At 39.7% G+C, this 27959-nt stretch overlaps 1 protein-coding gene across 1 annotated transcript in view; it reads right to left on the reverse strand.

The window, feature by feature from the left end:
- Window positions 1–27959, reverse strand: part of LOC142151183 (venom factor-like) — a 192702-nt gene that overhangs the window by 33251 nt on the left and 131492 nt on the right. The window contains 10 exon segments of the mRNA XM_075206549.1: window positions 2989–3076; window positions 3473–3524; window positions 6542–6623; window positions 9802–9861; window positions 16062–16217; window positions 19293–19456; window positions 19903–20053; window positions 22478–22579; window positions 24199–24358; window positions 27832–27907. Coding sequence (XP_075062650.1) covers window positions 2989–3076; window positions 3473–3524; window positions 6542–6623; window positions 9802–9861; window positions 16062–16217; window positions 19293–19456; window positions 19903–20053; window positions 22478–22579; window positions 24199–24358; window positions 27832–27907 — 1091 coding nt within the window.

Consider the following 27959-nt stretch of genomic DNA (forward strand, 5'->3'; position numbering starts at 1 on the left):
TAAGTGAGAACCAAGAAATATAATATTTTGAAAAACGGTTGAGGCATTAGGTCATATACAGCTAAATGAATATATAGTAATTCAGTTTGCTGGCAAAGCTGGAGGTGTGGTGCTTTTAGATATAAATTATATTCAGAAGCACTGACGTTATTGTTAGGTTAGTCATATGAAAATTTAAAAATAAATCACAAGGCAATTACCTGACATCACTGTTCAAGCTGCTAAGGGAAGCCAAAGAAAACAGATTAACTAATTATAATGGGTTCCAAAATATGTAAAAAAAATATATGCCAAAACAGCAATGTTCAACTATTTGCCCAAGATCCATAAGGATCAATTACATTCACCAGGAAGGCCAATATTGTTGGGTATATTATCTCTTACAAACCATCTTTCTGAATATGTAGATCATTATATCTAGAGTAAGTAAAATTTTTTCTTTAAAATGAATATCAACATTCAAAAATCCGGTGTTCTATACACATTGGACCAACATTACATTTTGTTTGATGGTGCATATTATGACAAATGTAAGGCATGGCAATGGGTATAGGTTTTGCTCCCAGCTATGTCAGTAGCTTATATCTTTTTGGCTCTTTGAAAATACAATATATATGGTCTGATACTTTCCTTTATTAGAATAAGGTAACCTTTTGATTCAGGTTTAGCAATTATATTTCAAATCTTTCAGATATACTGTAGATAAATTAATGAATATTTTATATTTATATAGATATGTATATTAATGAACATTACAATAGTTCTACTAAAACAGATCATAAACCTACTGATGAAAAATGTTAACAGTACTCCAAAAGGTGCATTTAAAATAACTCATAAAAACTGTTCGAATGATCCAGATTTAAAAAAAATTAAAGTTAAATTAGTAAAAAAAAAACTTTATTTTTTAGAAAATTGTTATATTAAACACAAACTAGCAAATTATTATGCTATGAATTTGGAATGACAAGTTAGCCTTGTGCCAAATAACAAGTACTGCAGTAATTCAGGGTATTTTGATAATACATTCATACATTTCATTATGAAAATACTACAGCGATAGTAGTGATGTGAAGCCACTTGTCCTTTTCCTTATTTAATGAATTAAACTAAATCTGAACATATAAATCATTAACTGAAACAGTTATATTTGCTAGTTATCTAACTATGCAAAGTGATTTTTCCAAACACTGGGCAGCAATTAAGTTTTCGCTGTGTTGTGTACGGTTAATTATTTTTAACTATTTACATGATCTAAGAGAAATAAAACATCAATGTTCAATTTTTAATATAAATCTTGCTCATTTTAAGCAATGCAACATCTCAAATATAATCTAAGGGTTAAATTTAACATTATGGGGTATATTTACTAAACTGCGGGTTTGAAAAAGTGGAGATGAAGCTAATAGCGACCAATCAGATTCTAGCTGTCATTTTGTAAAATGTATTAACTAAATGATAACTAGAATCTGATTGGTTGCTATAGACAACATCTCCACTTTTTCAAACCCGCACTTTAGTAAATATCCCCCATATTTCCATTTTGATATTACATGGCTATAAATCAGCGTACAACTTTGTTAATTGCTTTTGTTAAACATTGTACATTTTTTCACGAATGTGTTATATTGTAAAAATAAAAATATATTTGTTTTGTCTTCATGCAGATTAAACTTTACTATAACAGTGCAAAACGAACTTTAATAAACAACAGTAATCTATGATTGAAAATTAGGTTTACATGCTATTTTTAGAACAATATTTTCTACTATTAAACGTATATGTAAAATGATGATGAGATTACTTTTGAATGTTATATTGTGTAGTTTTTTTAATTTATTTGGTAGCTATGTATAATAAACATTTTGGCGTATATATACCACTTATTAGAAAGTTCTATATATATTTAAGGCCAACACTGCTTTCCTGAAAGAAGCCTTTCTACGAGGAAGCCTGCTACTGGTTGCTTGGATTAACTTTTCTTCTTTGGATATCACAATTTCTTCTGAAACTTTCATGTACATTACTGAAATGGGTAGCTTATATAAACACTATTATACTACATATTAGTTTCTTCTCCCTTTTTCCAGCACCATTATTGTGAATCATTTTCTAAATACTGAGTTGGGCTGGAAGAGTCTTATAAACAACAGGCAGCATGAATTAGAAAACAAGGAGGGCAGCATGGTAGTTCAGTAGTTAGCACTTCTGCCTCACAGCACTGGGATCATCAGTTCGATACCCGACCATGGCTTTATCTGTGTGCGGATTTTGTATGTTCTTCCTGTGTTTGCGTGGGTTTCCTCCGGTTGCTCCTATTTCCTCCCACAATCCAAAAACATACTAGTAGGTTAATTTGCTGCTGTTAAATTGACCCTAGTCTGTTTGTGTGTGTGTTAGGGAGTTTAGACTGTAAGCCCCAATGGGGCAGGGACTGATGTGGGTGCGTTCTCTGTACAGCGCTGCGGAATTAGTGGTGCTATATAAATAAATTATGATGATGATGCTGAGTGCATCAGACATTTATAGTGATTTTACATGAGACTATTATATTAACCATTATGTGCTTATAACACATTTTACCTTTCATATGATATATGTGGATTAAGCACTATTGGATGCTTAATTTTAGTGTTGTCTGGTATTATAATATTCATTATATCTATTTGTGAATTTTGAACACTTATCATTCAGTATAGATTGTTGCTCAATTAATGACTGTGGTGTTTATATTTCCAATTTTGCTTTGCCTTGGATTCCCTAGGACTTACAATAGTTAAGTACTCCCATACTAAGGTGTCCACCATACTTTGTGCAATGTATGTATTTCAATGGTATTAGAGGTCCTCTCTGTCTGCAATTCACAAACATAATGGACAGTTTACCAAAATCTAATTTGCCTATTTTATGAGTGGGGGGCTGGAGCACCTTACGTCCTTTGATAGTGTGACCCTGAAATCCATATGATGTATAGTCTTTTTGGCTCACCTCATTGAGGTCGTTGATATCTGGGTCATAGCCGGTCATCATAGAAATATCCAAGATGGACATGGTGGCATCCTGATTTTGAAGGAATCTGCAGAAAATGCACAGACACTCAAGTGTATTTATTTCTTTACTTACAATGCAGCTCTGATTAAAAACTTAAGCAGTGTTGAGTTGCACCACCTCTACAGGTGGCGGAAGATTTTGTTAGGAAATGAGTGGGACACATGGTACATGGTAATGATGAATCATATTAACATATGTGCATGGCTTCGTTCTCCTATAGACTCCCCCTTCTAGGTAGCGCAAATCAACACAGAGGAGGCAGATATGGAGGAAGTAGTGTAAATGTGCTGCTCTTTCTTCCATATTTGCCTTACTACATAGACTCCTGTAAATACTAATGCTATGTTGGATTCTCTTACTTCTGAGATAATCATAAGAGTAAAAGTTGGATTCGGAGGTTTTAGTAAATAATTGGACTTACCTGGTGCAGATGGTAATGGAGACTGTTGATTTAGCGCCATCTGGCCTCTTAGCTGTGTGGGAAATATTAAATGTTCATTATATCCATGTTACATATTATAATAAATTCAAGGCTATTAAATGTTTTCAACTTGTTCACTATTATTATTATTATTATTATTATTATTATCATAGATTTGTAAGGCACCACAGTGCTTCACAGAACAGTACAGTAGGGAAAACAGTACATACATAAAACAGGGACATACAAGGTAGACAAAATAAATACAAACATGAAAGCAAAGGGTATGAAGGACCCTGCTCATCAGAGAGCTTACATTCTAAATGGAAGAGGGCACAGCTGAAACAAGAGGAAAAAGTGTGGTTCAAAGTGGAGATTTGGACAGTTGTGGGGTGCACCTTTAAAAAAAAAAAGGGTTTTCAAAGAGCATCTAAAGTTTTGAAGGCTGTGAGAAAGTCTAATTGAGCTTGGTTGGGAATTCCATAAGTGGTGAGCAGCACGGGAGAAGTCTTGTAGGCGGGAGTGAGAAGTGATAGTTCTAAGTGGGCGGGAGGGAGAATAGTTTGATATGAGATTTGAGATGTATGCAAGAGTAGTGTTATTGAGGAGCTTGTAGGTAAGGGTGAGTAATTTGAATTTGATTCTGGAGGACACAGGGAGCCAGTGTTGGGTTTTGCAAAGTGGTGCAGCAGATGTGGAGCAGTGAGAGAGGAAGATTAGTTTTGCAGCAGCATTTAGGATGGATTGAAGTGTGGATATATGGGTGTCAGGAATGCCAGGTAGCAGGAGGTTGCAATAGTTAAGACGGGAGATGATGAGAGAATGGATAAGAGTTTTGGCAGCATGTTGAGTAAGAAAAGGGCGTATTCTGACAGGACTAGAAGAGAGTGTGGATGTGAGGAATAAAGCACAGGGTGGAGTCAAGTGTGACACCAAGGCAACATGCTTGGGAAACTGAGGAAATTGTGGTATTATTGACAATGAGAGAGATTTGAGGGAAGACAGTAACTCTGGCAGGAAGAAAGATAATAAGCTCTGTTTTGGACATATTGAGCTTTAGGTAGCATTGGGACATCCATGTGGAGATAGCAGAAAGACAGTTGGTTACACATGATAGTACAGAAGGAGAGAGGTCAAGGGAAGAAATATAGATTTTGGTGTCATCAGCGTAGAGGTGGTATTGGAGGCTGAATGAATGAATTAGATCCCCAAGAGAAGAGGTGTCCAATGAAAAAAGTAAGGGGCCAAGAACATAGTCTTGAGGAACCCAAAAAGATAGTGGGAGTAGAGGGAAGGATGTGCCAGAGATAGAAACACTAAAGGAGCGATTCAATATGTAGGAAGTGAACCAGGAAAGAACTGTGCCATGAAGGCCAATGGAGTGAAGGGTGTGTAGAAGAAGATGGTGATCAACAGTAACAAAAGCAGCAGTGAGGTACAGGAGTATGAGTATGCAAAAATTACACTTAGATTTTGCAGTAAATAAATCATTGGTCAATTTTGTGTGAGCAGTTTCAGTGGAATGTTGGGGACAGAAGCCTAATTGCAGAGAGGTGAGAATGGAATGAGAGGAAAGAAAGTGAGACCGGCATTTGTACACTAATCACTCAAGTAGTTTAGATGCAAAGGGGAAGAGAGAAATATGAGGGTAGTTGGAGAGAGAGGGTGGATCTAGAGATAGTTTCTTTAGAATACGTGAGATGAGCACATGTTTAAAGGAGGATGGAAATGTGCCAGTGGAGAGAGACAGGTTGAAGAGGTGAGTTAGAGGTGGGCATGCCGTGAAAGAGAGGGAGCAGAGATGTTAGAAGGGAATAGGGTTGAGTGGACAGGTTGTAGGGTGAGATGATAAAATGAGTGCAGAGATTTCAACTTCTGTTACTGGAGAGAATGAATTAAGGGTGTATTGTGGAGTGTAGGTAAAGGTGGGTAGAGTGAGTGGAGTGAGTGGAATTTGGCTTGAGGAAATATGTCGAATGGTGTCAATTTTGTCTTTAAAATGGGTGGAAAAATCATGGGCAGAAAGGGTGGAAGGAAGAGAAGGTGCAAGTGGGCCGAAAATGGAGTTGAAGGTGGCAAAGAGGCGACGTGGGTTGGAAGACTGGGTGGATATTAGAGATTTGAAGAATGTTTGTTTGGCAATGGAAAGGGCAGTCCTGTAAGCTGAACGGATGAATTTATAGTGGAGGAAATCAGGATAGGAAATAAAATTTCCCCCAGTGGCGCTCTGCAGTGCAGGAGCACTTTTTCAGGCCCCGGGTGTGTTTGTTGGTCCATGGCTGGGGTTTGGATCCTCAGAGACTACAGCAGTAGCTGTAGCTGCATTGTCTATGGCTGAAGTGAGTGTCTTGTTGTAGAATTTAGGTCAAATCCAGGTCAAACCAGCAAAGCCTTGTGCTGAATAGTAATCGGGCTCCTTTATTTGCAATGTCCTTATCTTAAATACGTATAACCCAAAGTATACCCATAAAGCCACCATTTTTTACTTTTAATATGTGAAATTTCAGCCCACTCTAAATAATGGATACTGTGTATGTTTCACTTTGATTGCCATGTATCTGCTGACTCCCTTTTAAATGATAAATCCATGTCCTCATTCATGACTGCGCCCTATCTATGCTCATCTCTGTGCCAGCGTCTTATTAAATTATATGTTGAGTGCATTAGAGACTGAATTGCAGAAAAATCAAATGGCTGAGTTTGGTCATACTAGGGTAAAATGGAAGCACTATGTACATAAATATATATATATATATATATATATATATATATATATATATATATATATATATACATATATATATATATATATATATATATATATATATATATATATATATATATATACACACTAAAATACAACATACTATTAAAGACTTTGATCACAAACATGAAATCTGCAGTGTACGGTACAGATGGCGCACAGCTAATCTCATAACAATGTTTAAACTGCAGTCATCTTAATATGATGCAACTTATAAAATTGTTCCAGGTAAAGCTGTTATCACATTTGTGTAGCACCATAGACACAAGCTGCTACAGCACAATTATAATGACACACGTACTCACCTGAAGGTTCATCCTTAATTGTCACAGATAAATAAAAGTTATTACATTTCTTCTCCTCACTAGCATAATACACAGCTAATGCCTGTGAAGAGAATGACATCATCAGTGATAACTTTATACATAATCAGCACCCAAAGGTCAGTTGTATCATAGGATGTTGTGGGGTACATTAGTGCGAATAGTGTTAACCTTACATGCATGATTTACATTTAACTCCCATATAGATTGGCTATTACTGTGTTGTTACATATAGTCAGTATTATGCAGGTGCAAAAATTGCAATGTTCCCTTCAGGCAATAGAATGTTCTTCATAGAAATTTGATTGAACTGTCCCGCCCAGTGGTCGAAGTGTGAATTTAGAAGTGGCAGTATGGGAATGCAAGAGAATGGAATTTGATAATCTTACAGTGAAAGCATTTAGGAGAAGTGTCGGTATAGCATACCATTGTTTACCGGCCCACTTCAACCATTGGTCTTCCCCCAGTGGTGTGAAGTTTACACTATTAACTCAAAGGGCTAAATTTACTAAGCTGCGGGTTTGAAAAAGTGGGGATGTTGCCTATAGCAACCAATTAGATTCTAGCTGTCATTTTGTAAAAGGTACTAAATAAATGAAAGCTAGAATCTGATTGGTTGCTATAGGCAACATCCCCACTTTTTCAAACCCGCAGCTTAGTAAATCTAGCCCAAAGTTAACATTTGAAGTTCACATTCCCAGCTTTTAGTTCAAATATATTAAAAAATATAGAAGCTTTCCAGATCCTAAGTGGCAAAATTTTATATTACTTTTAATGTTTTTTTTTTTTTAATACATTCTGTACCGTGTTCGAGTTTGAAATATGAGTTCACCATTGAAATTAAATTTTTAAAAATATTATACAATGTGTCTGGAAAGCCTGCTGGAGGAATTTTGGGCAGGCAGTGTTTTTCTGGCACATTTTGTGGAGCTGTTGTAAACTTCAACCATTTCTCTTGCCACCACTATTTTAAGTTTCCAGGTCCCGCTTGAACCTAAACATATTTTGCTTCTCTTATTTACCCCGGTTTCCCTAATCATGCCTATTTGTTTTACATTGCTAGCGCAGAAACATGTCAGATAACGGCATAGTGGAAGACTCCACTACTTCCTAGTCTGCAGTCGTGTGTGGTACATATATCAAATGGAGCTTATAAAAAGCATCCTGAGAAACTCCTCCGAATTGTTTCACAAAGTATGGGCTCCATGGGCCCTCCTTCATAATCAACATCTTCTTAATCTCTAAGTATTCCAATGAATATCTCAACACTGTTCCACATGACCTGTTCCCCCTCCTTCCCTCCTTGTTCTCAACCCTGTTCCCAAGTCTACTTGACTCTCATCTTGTCCCCTCTCCCAGTGGTTCAAAGTGGGGGTGTATTTGATGGTGTCGGTCATAAATCCAGCACCCGAAATGTTGGTACTTAACCTACTGATATGAACATGACGGCTGGCTAAATGTCGACAGTTCCATTGTACTGATAGGTTCACAATGTTGATAGTGTGATGGGTGACATTGACAATGTCACTAATCACAATGCCGACATTTAAAGAGTAATGGAGTCAGGTCTGGGGTAAAGCTGACATCTCCACTGCCAGAATTGCGTACTACACTTGTATATGGCGGTATGTCAAACCGTCACTTCACCTAAAGCCTTCATTGTAAAAACCATTCAATTCCATTCTGTTGCGTTAATGACTTTGAGAGGATGCCACTGCTTGATATTGATGCAACTAATCTGGGAGGCGCAGAGTCTAACTCACCCCCAGTATTCACCAGGGACTCAGGTAAGAAGGTATGTGCTTAGCTGTGTGAAGTGCGCAGGTTGCTGTTCTCCCAGTTAGTAATCAGGGCAGTGGGAGAGGCAGGAATAATCATGCGGTCCGGGTCAAAAAGCCAAACATTAGTGCAGTACAAAAGAGTGATCCAAAGGGGAGGTCAGAGGCAAGCAGAGGGTCAAATTCCAGATAACAACAGAGCCAAATTGCAGGCCAGAGAATAGTCAGGAATGAAGCCAAAAAGTCAAGAACCGTGGAACAAATTACAGAAGGAAGCAGGGAACAGGACTCTGGAGCTGGTGAAACCAATACTCTGGAACCAGACTGATGGAGGATGGTGCCAGAAGTACCTAATGGTGGCCTCTGATAGGTTGTAGTAGATTTTGGCGGTCAGATGTACCTGACTGCCCGCAAACAGAGAGAAGTGTCCCGTTGCCTAGCAACAGGACGCGAGTCCACTGCGCATGCGCGCACAGCGAAAATCCGGAAGTCCGTTCCGTTGCTAGACAACGGGACGCGAGTTGGCCAGGAAGATAGGTGTCCATCCCCCCGGCACGTATGGACAGTGCAGGGAGAGCGCCTGACACATTCACTTACATTTCCATTATATTTTTCATACCACCACTTTTAAAGTTCCACTTCGACCACTGCTCTCTCCACATATCATTGGTAAAACTTTTATCGACAGCCTTTGTTTATATTCATATTTTGTACTTTATTTGCAGAATGATCTCTATTTCTGGTTGCCTATTTTTTCCTATTGCTAGACTATGAATTTTATTTGTATTGTTTGCAATGGCTTCAATAAATGGTATTGAAAAAAGAATACTATACACTTTAACTATTTAAGTTTACATATGCTCAACCCAGTTTGTATATAATTGAAAAAGTTCACCTTGACAAGCCTGATTTGACAAGCCAGTGTGAGAACCACTTTGAAACTATTTCAAACAACTATATTTACTATCAGTGAAGCTTTATGTAGAACTGTACAACTGGGGACCTCCATTGATTTCTATGGCCCTCAACATTCCATAAAATGCACTATGACATTTTTTATAAATGCATTTGGGCCATGAATACATCATTTATACATATATGACATGTAACATAACATGTTGGACATCACTGCTTGTATATAAATAATGAATATAAATAAATAATGTTGGTTATTAAACTATTCAAAAACATTCAAGGCAGGAAATGACAATTTCGAGGACAATTGGGAGCTATGTCACTGACCATTGCCCATTGAATGTCGTGCATACTAGTGGCAGGTGCATTAAATGGGTGTTTTTAGAGAAGGGAAGAGGCTCGGGCTGGAACATTAAGCCTGATCTTGACATGATGTGACCATGTCCACTTCTTGTGTGTGTGCAAAATATCTCAGTTCTTTATGTTGAAAAGTTGTTAAGTATGCATAAAAGATTGCAAGCTATTGATTTAAAACTATGTTAAACTTGCCATCAAAGTCACTTGTCCCTTCCCTTTTGCAGTGACTGCAATGTCTTCTCTTGAGAACGTCTGTAAAGAGACACATTTCTTAAATTGCAAGAATATAGTGTAACATTTCCAGCAAGTACTCCGTTACATCCTTTCCAATGGGGCAAATTCAATTATTTGTGAGGTCCTGTAAAAATCTTGTGCAATATGAAATTACGTAAAACTTTGCTAATTTTTGCTGGCATCTCTATGATGTGTGGACAAAAATGAGCAAAGTTTCTTATCAGAAACATCTGACGGAGACACATCAGGCCTTATTCATCAAGGGACGCATACTCAGCGCAATGTGCTTTTGTTTCACAACACACGTAAAACGAGTCAGCGCACGTCCAAATTCAACAAGATGAATTCGGTAGTGAAGTCACTTCTGCTAATTTACTGGCAGACATACATTTGAGTATGCTATGCATTTGTATTGACAGCTGTGGGAAATTCCAAGTTATAAATAGGACCATTGACGCTTAAGAGCTCAGTTTGCGGCTGAGCTTTTAGGAGCTAGTTTAACATCGTCTATCAGGGTTTTTTATTTTGAAAAGAATCCAGAGATGTATTACAGATGACAATCCAGAGATGTATTACAGATGACAATCCAGAGATGTATTACAGATGACAATCCAGAGATGTATTACAGATGACAATCCAGAGATGTATTACAGATGACAATCCAGAGATGTATTACAGATGACAATCCAGAGATGTATTAAAGATGACAATCCAGAGATGTATTACAGATGACAATCCAGAGATGTATTACAGATGACAATCCAGAGATGTATTACAGATGACAATCCAGAGATGTATTACAGATGACAATCCAGAGATGTATTACAGATGACAATCCAGAGATGTATTATAGATGACAATCCAGAGATGTATTACAGATGACAATCCAGAGATGTATTACAGACGACGGCTCTGGATGTAGGTGACCGATATAGATGGTAAATGAGGGTTGTGTTGGGGTGTTATTTACACTACAGGTCCCAGAGGGTCCTTGGTGTCAGGACATGCGGCACTTGTGGTTCTCCAAGTACCAGCATGCCCTGGCAGCCAAGGGTATGCTGGTGCTTGTAGTGCTACAAGCGCCAGCATGCCCAAACACTTAATGGCAGCCTGGGCATGCTGGGGTAGTGCACCAGGGACAAAATGGATTTTAAAATGAAAACCATTATTATTACCCCACACACACCAACCCAGGGGTGTGAACAAAGCCCTAATGCTTTCAGCATGGAGCTGGTTACATCTCGGTGGGTGGGGGGGTTCTGTATTTGGTTGGGGGTGGACTTGGGATCCCTAGAGAAACCAGCCCCGTGCTGAGCGATCTGGGGTAGTTTGGCATTATGGCAGGGAAACCCCACGATGCGGGTTTCCCTATTATAGTGCCCCCAGCAGGCCCGGCGCTCCCATTAGGCAACTGCCTAACCTTGCTCTGATGGGCGCCACAGAATTAAAATGCATTTATTATTATACTTTAAAACTGTGCGGCGACCGCTGAGCATACCTTCCACGGCCGCCGCACAGCTTCAGATAGATCCGCGGGGAGAGGGAAGGGGTCACCACCGCCGCCCTCCCCTCCAACAGCTGATGGGGTGCTCCGTCTCCTGCCCTCCACTCACTGACTGTCGGGCGTGACATCATCATCACGGCCGGACAGTGTCAGTGAGGGACGGGACCCGGCAGAGAGGCAGAGAGGAGCAGCTTATGGAGCCAAGTTAAGGTAGGGAAAGACGTGGCGGGGGGGGCGAATATTAAAATTGTGCCTGGGGGGGTGGTGTTTGAAATTGTGCCTAGGGCGCCGAGGACCCTAGCACTGGCCCTGGCCACCAGGCCAAGCTGGCAAAGCCTAGTGCTGGTAATAGCAAAATCAGCGAGACCCCATGTTTTTGCCACCCCACCCCAATGTTGCTAGTACCAGCCAAGGTTGGCAGTATTAGGGTTGGTTAAGCTGATTGGTTTGAAAAAAAAACATTTACATGTGTTTCTTTGTTTTTTTTTATATATTGCCTGTATAAATGTAATAATTTATGACAACATTGAGGCTGCATCCCATATGATGATAATGGAATAATGGTTGTGCTTCCATATACTGTGTGAGAAAACAGAACAAATATCACCCACACAAACTGTACCTCATTGATCACATTAATAGGGGACAAGTTAAGATACTTGGTATCCCTGCTACCCTCATCACACACATCATTTTGTTGACGCATGTGTTGTAGTTAATACCCAGGCAAAAGTGACAAATGTACTTTAGATTTTTGGTTATGTTCAAAATTATGGTACTAATGTACCCTACTACAGATTTTCCTTTTTAACAAAATAAAACACACACACACACCACATTTTTGAAGAAATTAAACTTTTTAATATAATACATTTTATGGAAAAAAGAAAATTAATAATAGAAAGACAATTATGATTTTTGTGATAAAACATGGGCAGGGGGATGCAAATTTGGGCTTGGAGAATGTCATCTGGGTCGGCTGGAAACCGGGGCTGGGTTCTTCTTGAGCTGTCAAAAAAAAAGAAAAATAGATTTGCAATGGTAGGAAATTTTAAAAAAACATATATCAGCTCTATGGGTGTACTTTGCTGAGCCTTGAAAATGTGTGAGCAGAGTTCAGAAGTGGCCCATTAAATGAAACTCTCTGTAAAGTTCATGTTATGCTGAAGACAGTAGTAGCCAGTACTTCTTGGACGCACATGCAGATATGCTGGGTGGGGTGGAGTTCCTTGACAACAAACTCTCAAACTCTATTATGCTCATGATGTCACCAGTGGAATGGCAAACATTGCCAAGGTCTAGGGAAAGTTGTATTTGTGTAAGTAAGGCTTTCTGAAGACTACACTTTCATGCTGATTTTTTTTTTTACATTTAACTGCTTTATAACATCAAAATGGGATGGTGATGGGGAAAAGGAATTTGGGGAATAATTTATTTCTGCTTGGCCTCCTCCACCTGGACCTCCTGCTTCTCCTCCTCAGCCTCCTCTGCTGGCCTCTTACTCACCCCATGTTGTCCTTGGTGCAGCTTGATGCAGCGGAGAATGGTTAGGAATTCTGTTGGAATAAATATGACATGTTAGTTTATTTATAAATGTTATCTCTGTCTCACATACATAGATAAATCCAGGTAATGTTAGGTTGCAATGGGAAAGATAAAATACAACACATCATTGACCAAATAAACATACCTCTACAACACTTTCATATGGACTTCACCTGGCAGGTTTTTATTAATCACCTACTGACTCAGAAGCTTCACTATTGCATAGCAGGCCTTGTTTTTGGTCCAATGAAGGTTATTACAAGCCATATTGTTTTGCAATGTGCCAGATATAACAGAATATTTTTATTTACACCTAATCAATTGCAAATAATAGACTTATGCCTAGCAATCTCATCCCTTAAATCTGCCAGGAGCTTGGACTGTATCCTCCTCAAGTCACTGCACCTCTGCTGGAGCTAAAAGATTGTATGCCTGCAGCTAAATTGTAACATAGGTACCTGCGGATGCCCATGTTTGCTGGTATTTATCCTCATTCATTGTGTAACAAGCTGCAGGTCGATGCAAATTGTCCATTTCAGTGGTTAGTACTCGCAGCCCGGCATGGGCGAATATTGTCAAATGCATGTTTGCAATTGAATAAGACTTTTCAACATACTGCACACTGATTGGTTCTTCTTGCATCTATGGGCGTCAATTAATCAACTGTTCCCAGGCAATTAGGGGTGTGACAACACCTAGTCATTTATACATAGACAATAACACAAGAACACACTTGCACACCGCATTACATTTCAAACAAACTTATAAAAAAAGTACTTACATGAAAAGTAAGATGAAAGCACATATTCTTTGTAAGATGAATAACCATCACATCAGATTCAGGGGGGCTCGATTCAAGCTAACCTACCACCTAGCCAGCAACCTCGACCTCTTCCACCCATGGAACCCCACTCCTGATAACAATGTTATGGAACACCACATACAGAGCAGTTATATCACATACTGTACTTGCCACACACATAAGAGTGTCATCAGACCAGTCTAGGAGCAGGAATCTGGCCCTTAAAAGGCTAAATACCCACTCTGCAAGCTGTATGCACGAGTTCTATATGACTTCTTGCTCTGTGTGTGGATCTAAAGTAGGAGTGAGGAGCCAAGGGTGGAAACGGTATGCATTGCCTCCTGTAAAGCGTGGCAAGAAAAAGAAGAAAAATATTAATAATGAGTAACGAAATATATAAAAAATTAGGGTGATTATTTAACATGATATAGAGATAGGGTAATGGTATAATATTTGTAAATTGATTCTACAAGTACACCATACTGCAAAGAGTCTTAATATTTTGCAAAGGTGGTAGATCTACCATATCTGCCTACAGTGTATAGCAAGGTCATTAAGACAACAAAAGGTTATTGTTAAATAATGACGTGATGTAAAATAGTACCTAATAGCCACATTTCTTCTGTTGCAATCTGGGCCACATCCCTGATTGCCTGAATCCAAAGGAGTCATGGGTACTCCCTGGCCATATAGCAACCAGGTCTCAAATTTGGAAAGAGGCATCACATATAGCCTAGACATTGATCGAGTGGAAATACTTTCTACTTAAACAGAAGCATTTCCACCTGATGGGACCAGGGCTACATGTGTGCCATCTACTGTCCCTATAAGGTGCGGAAATCCAACTAGGGTAGCAAACTGCCACATTATGAGCACAAGGGACTTCTCATCGAATGGCAGATGGATAGATTCCCAGATGCACCTTAAGAAAGCCCTCAACACTACCTTCAGCACATGGCTGAAGGTGGCTTGGGAGATTCCTGTCATAACACTGACTGTGGTCTGGAATAACATACAGAAATGCAATACCGCCAAGAGTTTGGTCAACGGTGGTATAGCTGTTGGGATGCTGACCACCATAGCATCAGACATCCCGAAGAGTTCGACACATGGCCTGAAGACAAACTCCCTGGGCCGGCGATGGTGGACCAGTTGCTGGTTTTGGAGGGGACAAAACCTGTTGCCCTCCTGATTGCGGCGACGCACCATGCCTATGTCTGGCTATGTGAGAAAGATGGATGAAAAACAATTATATTACCTCATACCTTGCAGCCTTTGCAGTTTCCTTGTACATTAAACAATATAAACATACACACATAGACATGGTCGCGCAAGATGCATTATGAAAATAACTAAAAATAAACATGACTGTAAACACGAAGTTAAATGTGTTAACCATGATATGTTAATGACATTAAAATCAAACCAAAAACAAAAAATATTATGTATGGTACTACAGCTACTAATTGATAGACATAGGCAAGACTTTTAAAAGCTTTAAAACAACCAACACGCAAAATGGATATATATGCAAAAGTGTAAAGAACTAAACAACAGGCAGATAACATTTCAAAACAGAGAAGCATCAGTAATGTTGGACATTACTATGGTATAAATGTATAAACACAAGTTTTAAACCAAAAACATTTTAAACAATTCACATTAGTATGTAGTGCATGAAAAACAAAAATATACCGCTTTAGAAGAATAAAGCTGTATTCACTTTTTTGGGATTCTGACTCCCTCCCTCTGCAAAGGTAATTTTTCTGATGAAATGGCACCATAGCAATCTTCCTCTACTTATATAGTGATGTATAATGAGATGAGTGTGTGCAGGTGTAGACATGTCCACAGCTGTATGCAGGAGAATAGTTAAAACTTCCATTAGATGACGTGGTGGTGAATGCTGTGTTTGGGCACCACTATCATCGCATACTTAGGCTAGACCCAGAGCAGGTGAGAGACCTACATCTGATAAACAGCGCATTCCTACGTCGTCATTTGGATCAGATGTACCTGCAGGGGAACGCCTTTACTCTACATTGCCTACATGTATCCGCCCCTCCCCCAACTCGTCCCCTCCCCGAAATTGTAGGCTGCCGTAAGTGTCATTAGCGCTCAAATTTGAATCAGTTGCGGCTACGTTCACTAGCGTATTAGCCACTTCTGAGCATGCACAGAGTAATTGTCCGTATCATATGCACAAAATCACCAGATATGTTCCTTGATGAACCAGGCCCTTCGTGTGAGGTTATTGAATTAGCCTCTATGTGTTAATTACAGACATTACCCCACATCACAATTTCTGGATCACAGAAATCAGTACTACATTTATCACTACCAGCATCACATTATATAAACTCCCACCTGATACGAGCGTGCCACCATGGCGGTTTTATGATTGATGCGATAAGTTTCACCTTGGAATTTAGATTGCCGTAAAGTGACTTCCATGTCCAAATCCTTAAGACGTGGGACATCTATCTGATACTGAGCAAGAGCTTGGAACATCATGATCGTAGCCTAGAACAAAAGAAGTATAGAACAATGTATATGTTCAATTACATGAAAATACATTATAATAAAAATACATTTCTTGTCAATCTACTGTAACTTTCATGCCTAAAAAACAAATGAGCCTAAAAGCAACAGTGACTTAATAATAATAATAATAATAATAATAATTATTATTATTATTATTATTATTATTAGTTTTAGTAATACTAATAGTATTTGCAGTAATAGTAGTAGCAGTGTCCTTTGAGCTGACCTTTTAGACAGCATTGGGTAGAAAATTTGCTATTCATTCATTCACATCTGATCACATACCTGCCATAGTGAGCTCACATACACACCGACTAGTGCCAATTTGATCAGATGTTAATTAGCCAACCACTACCAATATGCTATCGGGTTGTGGGAGGAAGGAAGAAACCCACACAGGCAGGAGGACTTAACGTAGATAATAACTTAAAATATTTTGAATTAAGTAATGATCTATTTAAAAATCTGATCTAATCATATTATACTTAACAGTGTAGAATTACTTTACTACACATACATTAAATGATCTGGGGGCTTGCACTCAGTTATCGCAGCATACACTGCACAGAATGTATTCTCGGGCTCAGTGCATTAAGCAGGCTGGTGCTTGTATAATGCAATGAGCAGGCAGTGCATGTATCTGCATATGTGATGACATCTAGAGAACTGCTGGCAGAGGTGTGTCAACATGAGTGTGATGACATCATCGCACACACTTAACCACCACTCTGTCAAGGACAATTCAGTCCCAAAAGAGCGCAGTTAGGTAGGAGACACTCCCCAAGCAACTAGTATAGAAGGTATGCTGGTGCTATGCTAACAAATGTTAATAAATAGTAAATAATTAGTAAACATAAAACAACACCCAGAGGTATATTTACTAAAGTGCGAGTTTGAAAAAGTAGAGATGTTGCCTATAGCAACCAATCAGATTCTAGTTATCATTTATTTAGTACATTGTACAAAATGACAGCTAGAATCTGATTAGTTGTTATAGGCAACATCTCCACTTTTTCAAACCAGCACTTTAATAAATATACCCCCAAGTGTTAATGTGTCTTCATATATATATATATATATATATATATATATATATATATATATATATATTTATTTATATATTTAAATATATAGCTTGTATGTTCTCTCTGTGTTTGCATGTGTTTTCACTGGGTGCTCCAGTTTCCTTCCACTCTCCAAAACATACTTGTAGGTTAATTGGCTGCTGAAATAAATGGTAACTAGAGGGTATGTGTGGTAGGGAATTAAGATTGTAAGATCCACTGAGTCAGGGACTGATGTGAATAATACAATTTCTCTTTACATCGCTGCGGAATTGGTGGTGCTATATAAATAAATGATAATGATATTTTTAAGACCAATGGTTTCCATTTTATACTTTGTCCAAGGAATACCTCTTCCCACCCCAACCACTTGGCACCATTAAATGATCATTACAGCCATCTTCCTTTCAGGCGTGCACTAAGGGGGTGGTTTTGCCAGGAAACCCCACTCCCCCTTTGGCCTGAATCACTACCACAACTGTAATAGTGTATTGCATCTTTTTGCAACATTCTGTATAGTGGCTGAAACAAAGCTGCTAGTCATGCAGTGGGTGCAGCTCTTCTTACCTAGTCTCAGGGCCGTAACAAGGGCAGTGTGGCCATCCTCGATGCAAGGCCAAGCGAGCGCAACACCCACCCGCTATATGCAGCCTCTGGACGGCCTCATGACACTCACTGCAGGGCTGTCATTTCTTAGTGACAGGGAGCCATCATCACAATGAGAGAGGGGATGGCTGCCTACACTCTGCTCCCTGCAGTGTAGCTGATGTGCAAATGTTACTTCAGAACGCTGCATAAAGGAGCCAGCACGGAAATGTGCTGACCATACTGTCACACAGACAAAGGACTCTGGCTCTCATCCACCTACTCCTCAGCTCTCATTCATCTGACCAAGAGCAGCTAACTAAGCACCTAGTAACATCTTGAATAGGACATGTTTCCTTATAACGCACAGAAGTAACAAGAGGACTGGAAAAACAGACTATATAAAAAGAGGATGCAATGTGGAAAACTAACTGGAGGAGAGCAAACTATATAAAGATAATCACACATACATAAAAAAATGCAATAGTGGAAAATTGGGAGATATCATCTGTGAAGGTTGTCTGGTATTGTATTTTATCTTCCATGTTGAAGTAAGTGACAGATATTGTCGGAGCAGAACAGTGGTGGTAGTCTCTAGTAAGGAAGGACTTGCTTTTTTGCTGCTCCCACTCCTCCCATAAAGGCAGCAGCCCTCCACTGACTAGACTGGGACTAATTATCACTATCTCACTGTCTTCTGCCTTCATGTTATGGTGGCAACCATCCAGGTTGTCCAGCACTCGTTCTGGTTATTTATTTGCAGTGAAGTCAATCTATACAATTATTATTTATCTTTATTTATAACAAGAGCTTTTCCCATTCATTTAGATGTTCCATGGTGTATTCGGCATGCGGTCATGTGATTTGATTGATTCAGTAGGGTCCTCTGGTGCTAGAAACGGGCAATACATTTACATAAAAGGTAATTCCAACTTGGTACCTCAAAAACCTCAGTAAAGTTATACGATTTGTTTCCTTTTAGAGTCGATGCACATTTCATGAACGAGTTCATACTTTTTAAAATGTTTGTTCAATGCATGCTACATCTGTGAATAGGGGAAATACAGTAGGAGAAGTGGGGGTATGGCATTGACGCAGGGACACTTAAGTGTAGTCAAATGCAGGGGATGTATATTATAAAATGTTCGGACTGGGCTGGAGTTGCCATGGTGTAAGTAATGCAAAGAAAAGTATTAAATTGGTAAAAGTAACAAATAAGGTTACCTGGCATCAGTATAACAAATAGCATGTGTATTTTACACCAACATTTAAAAACAAATTGCTCTCCTCAATATATCAATATTTCTAATATCAATTTTTGCTGTGAATCTACTAAAAAACTGAAGCAGGTGTTGGTCAAAGAGGGGGAGTTATCGTAATGTGAGTTAATGTATGAATAACATACTTGTGTTGATCCTGAAGGATCTCCATAGAATTTCTGCTCCGTTAGCCATCGGACTAATGGTCCAGCCTGCTCATACTGCTTTGTCTTCAGTAGTGTGAGGAGCGCATAGGATGTGGCCTCGATGGATAAGTGGTGGGATCCTGGCTCTGCCCAGTGAGTGTTATCTAGAATGAGATTTCAGAGCAAAACAAATGCATAAACATGAATGACTTCCAAACTGCCACGGTTGTTGCTGGAATCAGTATTAAAGTTCTGTAAAATACATAAATGTTTTGATTTAGCTTTATAATTGTTTGTGAAATAACACAGGAGATCTACCTGAAATATTTAAATATTTAACATGAAAGTGTTGTTCTATTTATCTAATAATGATCACATTGTGGTTATAGGTCATCGATCTCACAGAAATTCTCATTACCACAAGACATTTCAGTTTGTTTCATGTATCACTAAATCGTGAAAGTATACTTTTCTTTTTTCCCATTTCTTTGGAACATAGAACATTATACCAACAAAGCAAAATAAAACAATAAATGAATGAAAAAATATAAGAATGAGAATCCATATAATATGTTCTATGCGTGATGCTCTATAGGTGTCAGTACTATACCTGTGGATGCTGACATCAGTTTTGTTGTGTCCGACAGGCTTCCGGCTTTGGCCAGGGCATATGATGTGATTGCAATGGAATATGGTTTCTTCAGAGATGGATAGTGTTTATTTATGAATGTCGTAGCTCTGTTTATACTTGTATGCAGATTCTAGAGTACAAGAGTACATGGTGAAATCAGCATTATTAGAATATACACCCATGTAAGTCATTATGCAAAGGTCTTTAGGGTGCAGAATACCAAATACTGAGTGACACATTGAGGGGGTTTATTGTATCGCCTGGTTAACATAGCTAAATATGGCTCACCAAGGATATAAACCAACAAAGCACATTTTGTGTTGATATACAAATGTTGCAGCCTGTGAAAGGTAATGGGAGTTAACTGAGCCACAAAAAGAGCAATAATGTCTGTTGCATGTGTCTGTCTAAATAATGGCCCTGATTCATTAAGGAAAGTACAGCAAAAAAATGAGTAACTGTGCACCTTGGCAAAACCATGTTGCATTGGAGGGGGAGCTAAATTTAAAATGTGGGGACAGATTTCTAGTTGGGGAAGGGCATGTCCTACATCAGCTTTAAATTTCAGTGTGAAAATAAGGCTATCAAGTATTTGTGTGCTACATGAAAAAACAGCCAGTATTTAACTTATGTGCAAAATAACAAGCAAATATGCACCCCTTGCATTGTAACATAGCTTTGTCCAAGAGAAAATGTACTAATTTTTTTGCCTTACTTTCCTTAATGAATCAGGCCCAATGTGTTTAATGGAATGAAAATACAATTGTTCCCAATTGTCAGACCAGTCCAGAAATTGATTAAAATCCCAAATAAACCACAAAAATATGCTCAAGAGCTGAGTGTTATAAACAATCTAATGAACTGAAAAACCTCAAACTGGCTCCTGAAAATCCCCTGCAGCTGTAAAGGAGATTGTGAGCTCATAAGACAAAACTGTTAAAAAAAACAAAACTAAATATGTATTTTAAAACATTATATTTAGTTTTGTAGTCTATTTAATTTTGTGTTTTTAGAACAGTAAATGCGAGTACCTGCCTATTTATCATACATATGTGTGTGATCATAACCAAATAAAATTTTAAAATAAAAAAACGTATTTTTTTCAATCAAATGTGCAGCACATATAGCAATCGGATTCTATCATTTTACTAGAAAGAATCAGAAATTGAAAGCAAATATCTGATTGAGTGCATTGAGCACATTATTATACACAAAGCACTGTGTAATTAAATACACTAGTAATATCTGGATGAAGGATATTATTCTTCAATTATTTACTCTGTTAACTTAATGGACAACCTGTATTTGGAAGGACCTGGCGTTTAAATGTCAACAGGATGAGCTTGCCATGATACATATATGTTGTGGAAAAAAAATCACTTTGGCCTGTTCATTTACTGTTGTAACCCAAGACAGAATGTCCTACCAATGGAAATTGAAACATGTGTTAGCTTTATTTTACTCATTAGTTATTCATATACTGACCTGTCACGTACACCACACGACGTGGAGGCATCCATTCTGAGACTGAATTTTTTCTCATTTCTATTCTGGTGACTCACTGTTTAAACCTTGAGCTTATGAGAAATTATGCCTCAAAAATTATGCCTCAAAAATGTGCACTGGGATCATTTAAAATAAATGATTGCCTCCCCCATTCCAGTAACATAATTTGAGTGTGTAAGTCTGACCGACTTATCCAATTAATACATATCATATTACATGTCACTTTATTTAAGCTTTACATTGTTTACATGGCTGCTACTCAGTCCACTAGTATATGGTAGATTGACATTAGAGCAATTACGCAACTAAATAAATGTGTACTGTAGTATAAATGTCCCAGATGGTGCAGGCTATCTATTGAACGGGACTTGCCACAATCTAGTAAATCTACCACAGATGAAAATAAGATAAGGAAAATAAATGGTAGCTCTGTGAGGACAATTACCATATTTCCCCATGTATAAGACGCACCTTTTTCCCCAGAATTTTGGTCTAATAACTGGGTGCGTCTTATACAGGGGTAGTAGCACTTCCCTGTCAGAGGACTCCTCTGTCCGGTAAAGTCTTCTCTCTGTCTGATCCTGATGCTGGAAACCCGATTAAGGTCCTCTCTGCGATGTCCGGATGTCCTTTCAGGACCTTGACAAGGTCCTGAAGGACCTTGACAAGGTCCTGAAAGGCATCCTTTCAGGACCAGGGCCTTGAGGTTCTGAAAGGATTGTCAAGGTCCTGAAAGGACATCCGGACATTGCAGCGAGGACCTTAATCGGGTTTCCAGCATCAGGATCAGACAGAGAGAAGACAGAAGACTTTACCAGACAGAGGAATCATCTGACAGGGTAAGTCAGAATTCACTATAGCGTTGTCTCTCCTCTGTATAAGCTGCACAATTACTCTGTGAAAAAATTGAGGATAATGTTTATCCTCAATTTTTTCACATGATTTATATAGTTGCGTCTTATACAGTGGAGCGTCCTATACATGGAGAAATACGGTATGTGTGATGTGGTGAAGGAATTGCCAGATGATAAATGTTTCAGCCACTTACAGAAACATGTCTATCAAAAATGTCCTCTCTCTCCAGCATAGCAATCAGGACAAAGGCTGTGAGTGTAGAATCCAAATCAGTAGCACCAGTTGTTATACCGCCCTGTATAAAACAGATAACACACATCTTTGTTATAGATGGAGGCGTGATATTCCCATGACTGTGTGACATACAACGTGTAAGCAGACCCATGACTGTGCATGTTGTCTAAAAGAAGGGTGTTAAGAATCAGCACTACTGAAGGCATTATTATTAGCGTAGATACGTAAAGCTCCACAGTGCTCCACAGCAGTGTTCCCTCTAAGCTGAGCAATCTGGAAAGGAAATAGTTAAAAGGTCACTCTAATGAGGGCTCCACCCGAAAGGTTTGTATTCACAATCTGCAGGATGTTTCCTAGTAAGATACAGGTTTAACTATCATTTCCAGATTGCTCAGCATAGAGGGAACACTGCTCCACAGTGCTGTAGAGTAGGAAAAGTAGGACACACCTAAAACAGGGACATACAAGTTAGGGATGGTGGTAGTCAGCATATTGATGCTGACTACCCCGACAATACCGACCCTGACGCGGTGACCCCGAATGGCTACTTCACGACCTGGCTCCAGGACGACTGCTGTGACCGCCGACTGGCAGGGATTGCGACCAATGAAGATTCCGGCCACTCTGCATCACGTCACTGCCGACCGCTACGCTCCTCTCCTTGCTGTTAAGGTGGAAATGTAAGTATGCGCCCATAGACAATGTACTTTGCTTAGCATTGTACATTGTCTATGGGAGCATCCTTACATTTCCACCTTAACAGCAAGAACAAGAGTGGTCGGCAGTGACGTGATGCAGAGTGGCCGGATTCTTCATTGGTCGCTATCCCTGCCAGTCGGCGGTCACAGCAGTCGTCCTGGAGCCAGGTCGTGAAGCAGCCATTCGGGGTCGCAGTGTCGGTGTAAGTATTGGCGGAATAATGCCAGCCATTATTCCGTACCCCACCCGTTAGGGAAGGGAGGGTCTTGCTTAGGATAGAGATTACATTCTAACTGCAAGAGGGCATAGCTGAAATAAAAGTAGTGAGTCTGGCTCAGAATGGAGATTGGGAAATTTGTGAAGTTATGACGTTCTAAATAACATCAGTCGTATACAGCACTGTATATGTTATTACCACATAACATATAATGCAGCTCCTAGATGGAATCTGAATAAAATATAAATAAAACAATTAAGCATACAATAAAGTTGCAATCAGACAATCAATTTTAACATTTTAATAACATGACATTGTGTTCACTTAATGTTGACTAGTTGTCAGTTTCGTATTTTTGTAATTTTGTTACTCAATCTTCAACTCCTGCATGTCCAATGTGTCTGCAGGTTTATAGTGAGTGGAGGTTGGCTACAGTTTGCTCTATCAGATCAGCAGAATGCCCAGAACAAGAGAAAATGATCTTGCGGAAGGCAGCGACCTGTCCACTTGTGTGATTATATTAGTAAGGAAAGGACTGCACATGACAGGGGCAGGATTATGATGTGAAGACAAGAATGGAGGCCAGGTGAAAGCCACAGACTGAGAGTTGGATAATAGAGGGAACAGGACTCCATTGGAGCAATATAAGGGTCCTATCAAACAAGTGCACAAATCTGTTATCAAATGCCCTTCTGTATGAAATGCAGCTCATACACCCAACTTGGTTATCTAAAAAGCGTTATCCATAATGTGCTAGTACATACCACCATCTTCTGGAGATTGACTGGGGCATGTTCCTGGAATAACCCATCTGACTTCTGGTTTTCCTGTATCAGCCACTTCACAGAATTGGACAGTATTTCTATTTCAAACTTGACAAGACTTTCAGCCAAGGCAAACACTTTTATAACATAAGCAGTGAGCCTGAGGAGAATAAGCCACAGTAAGTGGAGGAAAAAATGATATTGACAATGAGTAGAGGATGAGTCACAGTGCACAGAGGTGCAGCTAGAATAAGGAGAAACAGGGGCAATTGCAACTAAGCACATGAGGAATCACATTAAAGGGAGAGGAAGTTTGAACAAACAAAGTAATAGTCTGATAAGACCAATAATAGCAGGTCAGTGCCAATATATTCCATTACATAAATACTCCACTGATTTCCACTGATTTTGCAACTGCTCGTGAACACATTTTCCAATCACAGGTTGTATAGAACCATATAAGCCATCCTACTACCATGACTTACATATTTCAAAAATGTAATTTTTGGGATGCCATATGCCAAGCTTTGTGCTATGGCATCCGGTTTAATAAGCTCATTTATAGGAGCGTTCCCTCTTTTGTGGGAGAATTCTCAACTTTTTACTTTCCACAAAAGGATTTGAATTTTCTGCTGTCTCTGAAGTCCCAGCGATCTGGTTGCGCCCCTCCTTTTTTAGAGTGATGCACTTTGTACATTCATATTGCACTTCAAATATACAAACAACAGTCATGTAATAAAGACAGTCCTAATGTCATCTCAATCTTATGATTAACTGAAGGCACAAATGAAGGGAAACCAGAGCTGGATTAAAACTTTAGGGAGCCTGGGGTGCTTAAGACAAAGGGCCCTTATTGTCTAACATTAAGGACACAGTGTCATCATTCTCAAAAATAGAAAAAAAATAATATTTTTACTATATCTCTCTCTAATTTCCTCCTCCACATCTCACCCATTGCCTCCTCCATGTTTCTGCCAATGCAGCCCCCTCCCTAAATATCTCATTCCTGCCCCCCCTATAGAAATCATGACAGCTCCCTCCCAATAGTTATCATAACAGCCCCCTCCCAATGAATATCATTACATTCCTCTCCGTATAGTAATTATGACAGCCCCTCCCTATAATAATCATGACAGCCCCCTCCCTATAGTAATCATAACAGCCCCCTCCAAATGGATATCATTACATTCCTCTCCGTATAGTAATTATGACAGCCCCTCCCTATAGTAATCATGACAGCACCCTCCCTATAGTAATCATTACATCCCCCTCCCTATAGTAATCATGACAAACCCCTCCCTATAGTTATCATAACAGCCCCCTCGTAAATGAATATCACTACATTCCTCTCCGTATAGTAATTATGACAGCCCCTCCCTATAATAATCATGACAGCCCCCTCCCTATAGTAATCATAACAGCCCCCTCCAAATGGATATCATTACATTCCTCTCCGTATAGTAATTATGACAGCCCCTCCCTATAGTAATCATGACAGCACCCTCCCTATAGTAATCATTACATCCCCCTCCCTATAGTAATCATGACAAACCCCTCCCTATAGTTATCATAACAGCCCCCTCGTAAATGAATATCACTACATTCCTCTCTGTATAGTAATTATGACAGCCCCCTCCCTATAGTATTCATTGCAGTCCCCTCCCTATAGTAATAATTGCAGCCCCCTCCCAATAGGAATCATTACTGCGCCCTCCATATAGATATCATTCCAACCTCCTCCCTGTAGATATCATTACATTCCCTTCTATATAGTTATCTTGGTACAATTTACTCACCTTTAGTTGTGGAGACTGATGGCGCTGTTCTGTAGATTCCCGCCCTCTACTGCTCCATGCTGCTCATACAGCAAGTGTATACACTTTATATCTATCCAGTGGTTCCCAAAGTGTGCGCCGCGGCTCCCTGGGGTGCCGCGGTGCTGTCACAGGGGTCCCGCGATTGCCCTAGCAATAAGAAGAAGAGGAAAAAAAAAAAAAACCAAAAAAAAAAAAACTTACCAATAATCCAGCGCCGGATTCTCCTCCTCACTGACTGCCGGGCGTGAAGTCATCACGTCTGTCAGCCTCAGTGAGGAGCAGCAGCAGAAAGGACGGCAGGAAAGAAGTTAAGTAAAGGAGAGTGAAGGGGGCACAGTGAGACTCGCAGAAGGGTAAAGAGAAACACGCTGAAGAGGGCAGAGAGACACGCTGAAGGGGGCAGAGAGACACATGCTAAAGGGGGCAGAGAGACACGCTGAAGAGGGCAGAGAGAGACGCTGAAGAGGGCAGAGAGACATGCTGAAGGGGGCAGAGAGAGACACGCTGAAGAGGACAGAGAGACACGCTGAAGGGGGACAGAGAGACGCTGATGGGGGACAGAGAGAGACCCTGAAGGGGGACAGAGAGAGACGCTGAAGGGGACAGAGAGAGACGCTGAAGGGGGACAGAGAGACACGCTGAAGGGGACAGAGAGAGACGCTGAAGAGGGCAGAGAGACACGCTGAAGGGGACAGAGAGACACGCTGAAGGGGACAGAGAGAGACGCTGAAGGGGGACAGAGAGACACGCTGAAGGGGACAGAGAGAGACGCTGAAGGGGACAGAGAGAGATGGCGAAGAGCGGGACAGACTAATATGGTGAAATGGCGCAGTGATATGATGAAGGGGCACAATGTGATGGTGAAAGGGCCTAAATACATCTTACATCATTTTGACCCAACTACTTCAAAAACGGGACTACCCGGTAATTATTTTGTCTTAGGAGTGCCTTGGAAAGATTATGGTGACCCTAAGGGTGCTTCGAACTGAGAAAGTTTGGGAACCACCGATCTATGCACTGTAATGTGGAGCTGTTTGAAATCTCCAGGGAGAGCTCAGAGCGCGCTCTGAGGAATCTGCGGATTCACGTTAGACTCATTCATTTAAAAATCCATGAGGCAAATTACTGTCTCCAGTAGTAGGTCCTGGGGAGGCCACCGGAGTGAAGAGACCCAGAGCACACGCCCTCTGTGCGCCGCCTTAATCCAACTCTGAGGTAACCCATGCAGTATTTTGGGAGAAAAATAGAAAACTTAAAATGAATCAAGGGGTATTTCTAAAGTGGCAGTAAGTTGTACTTTGTTTGACTGCTTCCACCAAACACATTGTCCCAGAGCATCTGCCAACCTGCAAAGCTAGGTGTTAATTGATTTTACATTGTTGTTTCCAATGACCATGAAGTGAGCATGTACTGAAAATTCTGCTTGGTGAACAAGTAGGCGCACTTACGCCCAAGAGGCATTGTGGTTCCACAGACTTTGTAATTGCTAATTGGCGGAATGGAACTAGAAGATTGACCATTCACTCCCCTAAGATTATATTTTTACTTATACACTTTGTTGATTTCAACCATTTGAAAAATGCCATGTTTTTTGCTTTGTAATTGACCCCAGCAGTCAACGAGAAAGATGCACTTTGAGCAGCGAAGGAGCTGAAACTAGGAAGTAGCAATATGAAGTTATTTGAAAAAGCTTGAAATTGTAATACCAGTAGAAAAGGGGGGTGACACACACCAAAGCAAGCTGAGAATCGAATTGAAAGAAAACAAAATTACAATATATGAAAAACTGAAGAAAGATGGTAGAGGTCCATAATACCATGTGCTTGATGGCGTTGTGGTAAAGGCACCGTATGAAAAGTCTGGTTTACGAAATGCCACTTGTCGAATGATACCTGTTTAACCCAAGCATATCATTATAAATATTGAAAAGGCAAAGGAAGATAT

Source organism: Mixophyes fleayi, chromosome 4 (genome assembly GCF_038048845.1).
Source record: "Mixophyes fleayi isolate aMixFle1 chromosome 4, aMixFle1.hap1, whole genome shotgun sequence".
Lineage (NCBI taxonomy): Eukaryota > Metazoa > Chordata > Amphibia > Anura > Limnodynastidae > Mixophyes > Mixophyes fleayi.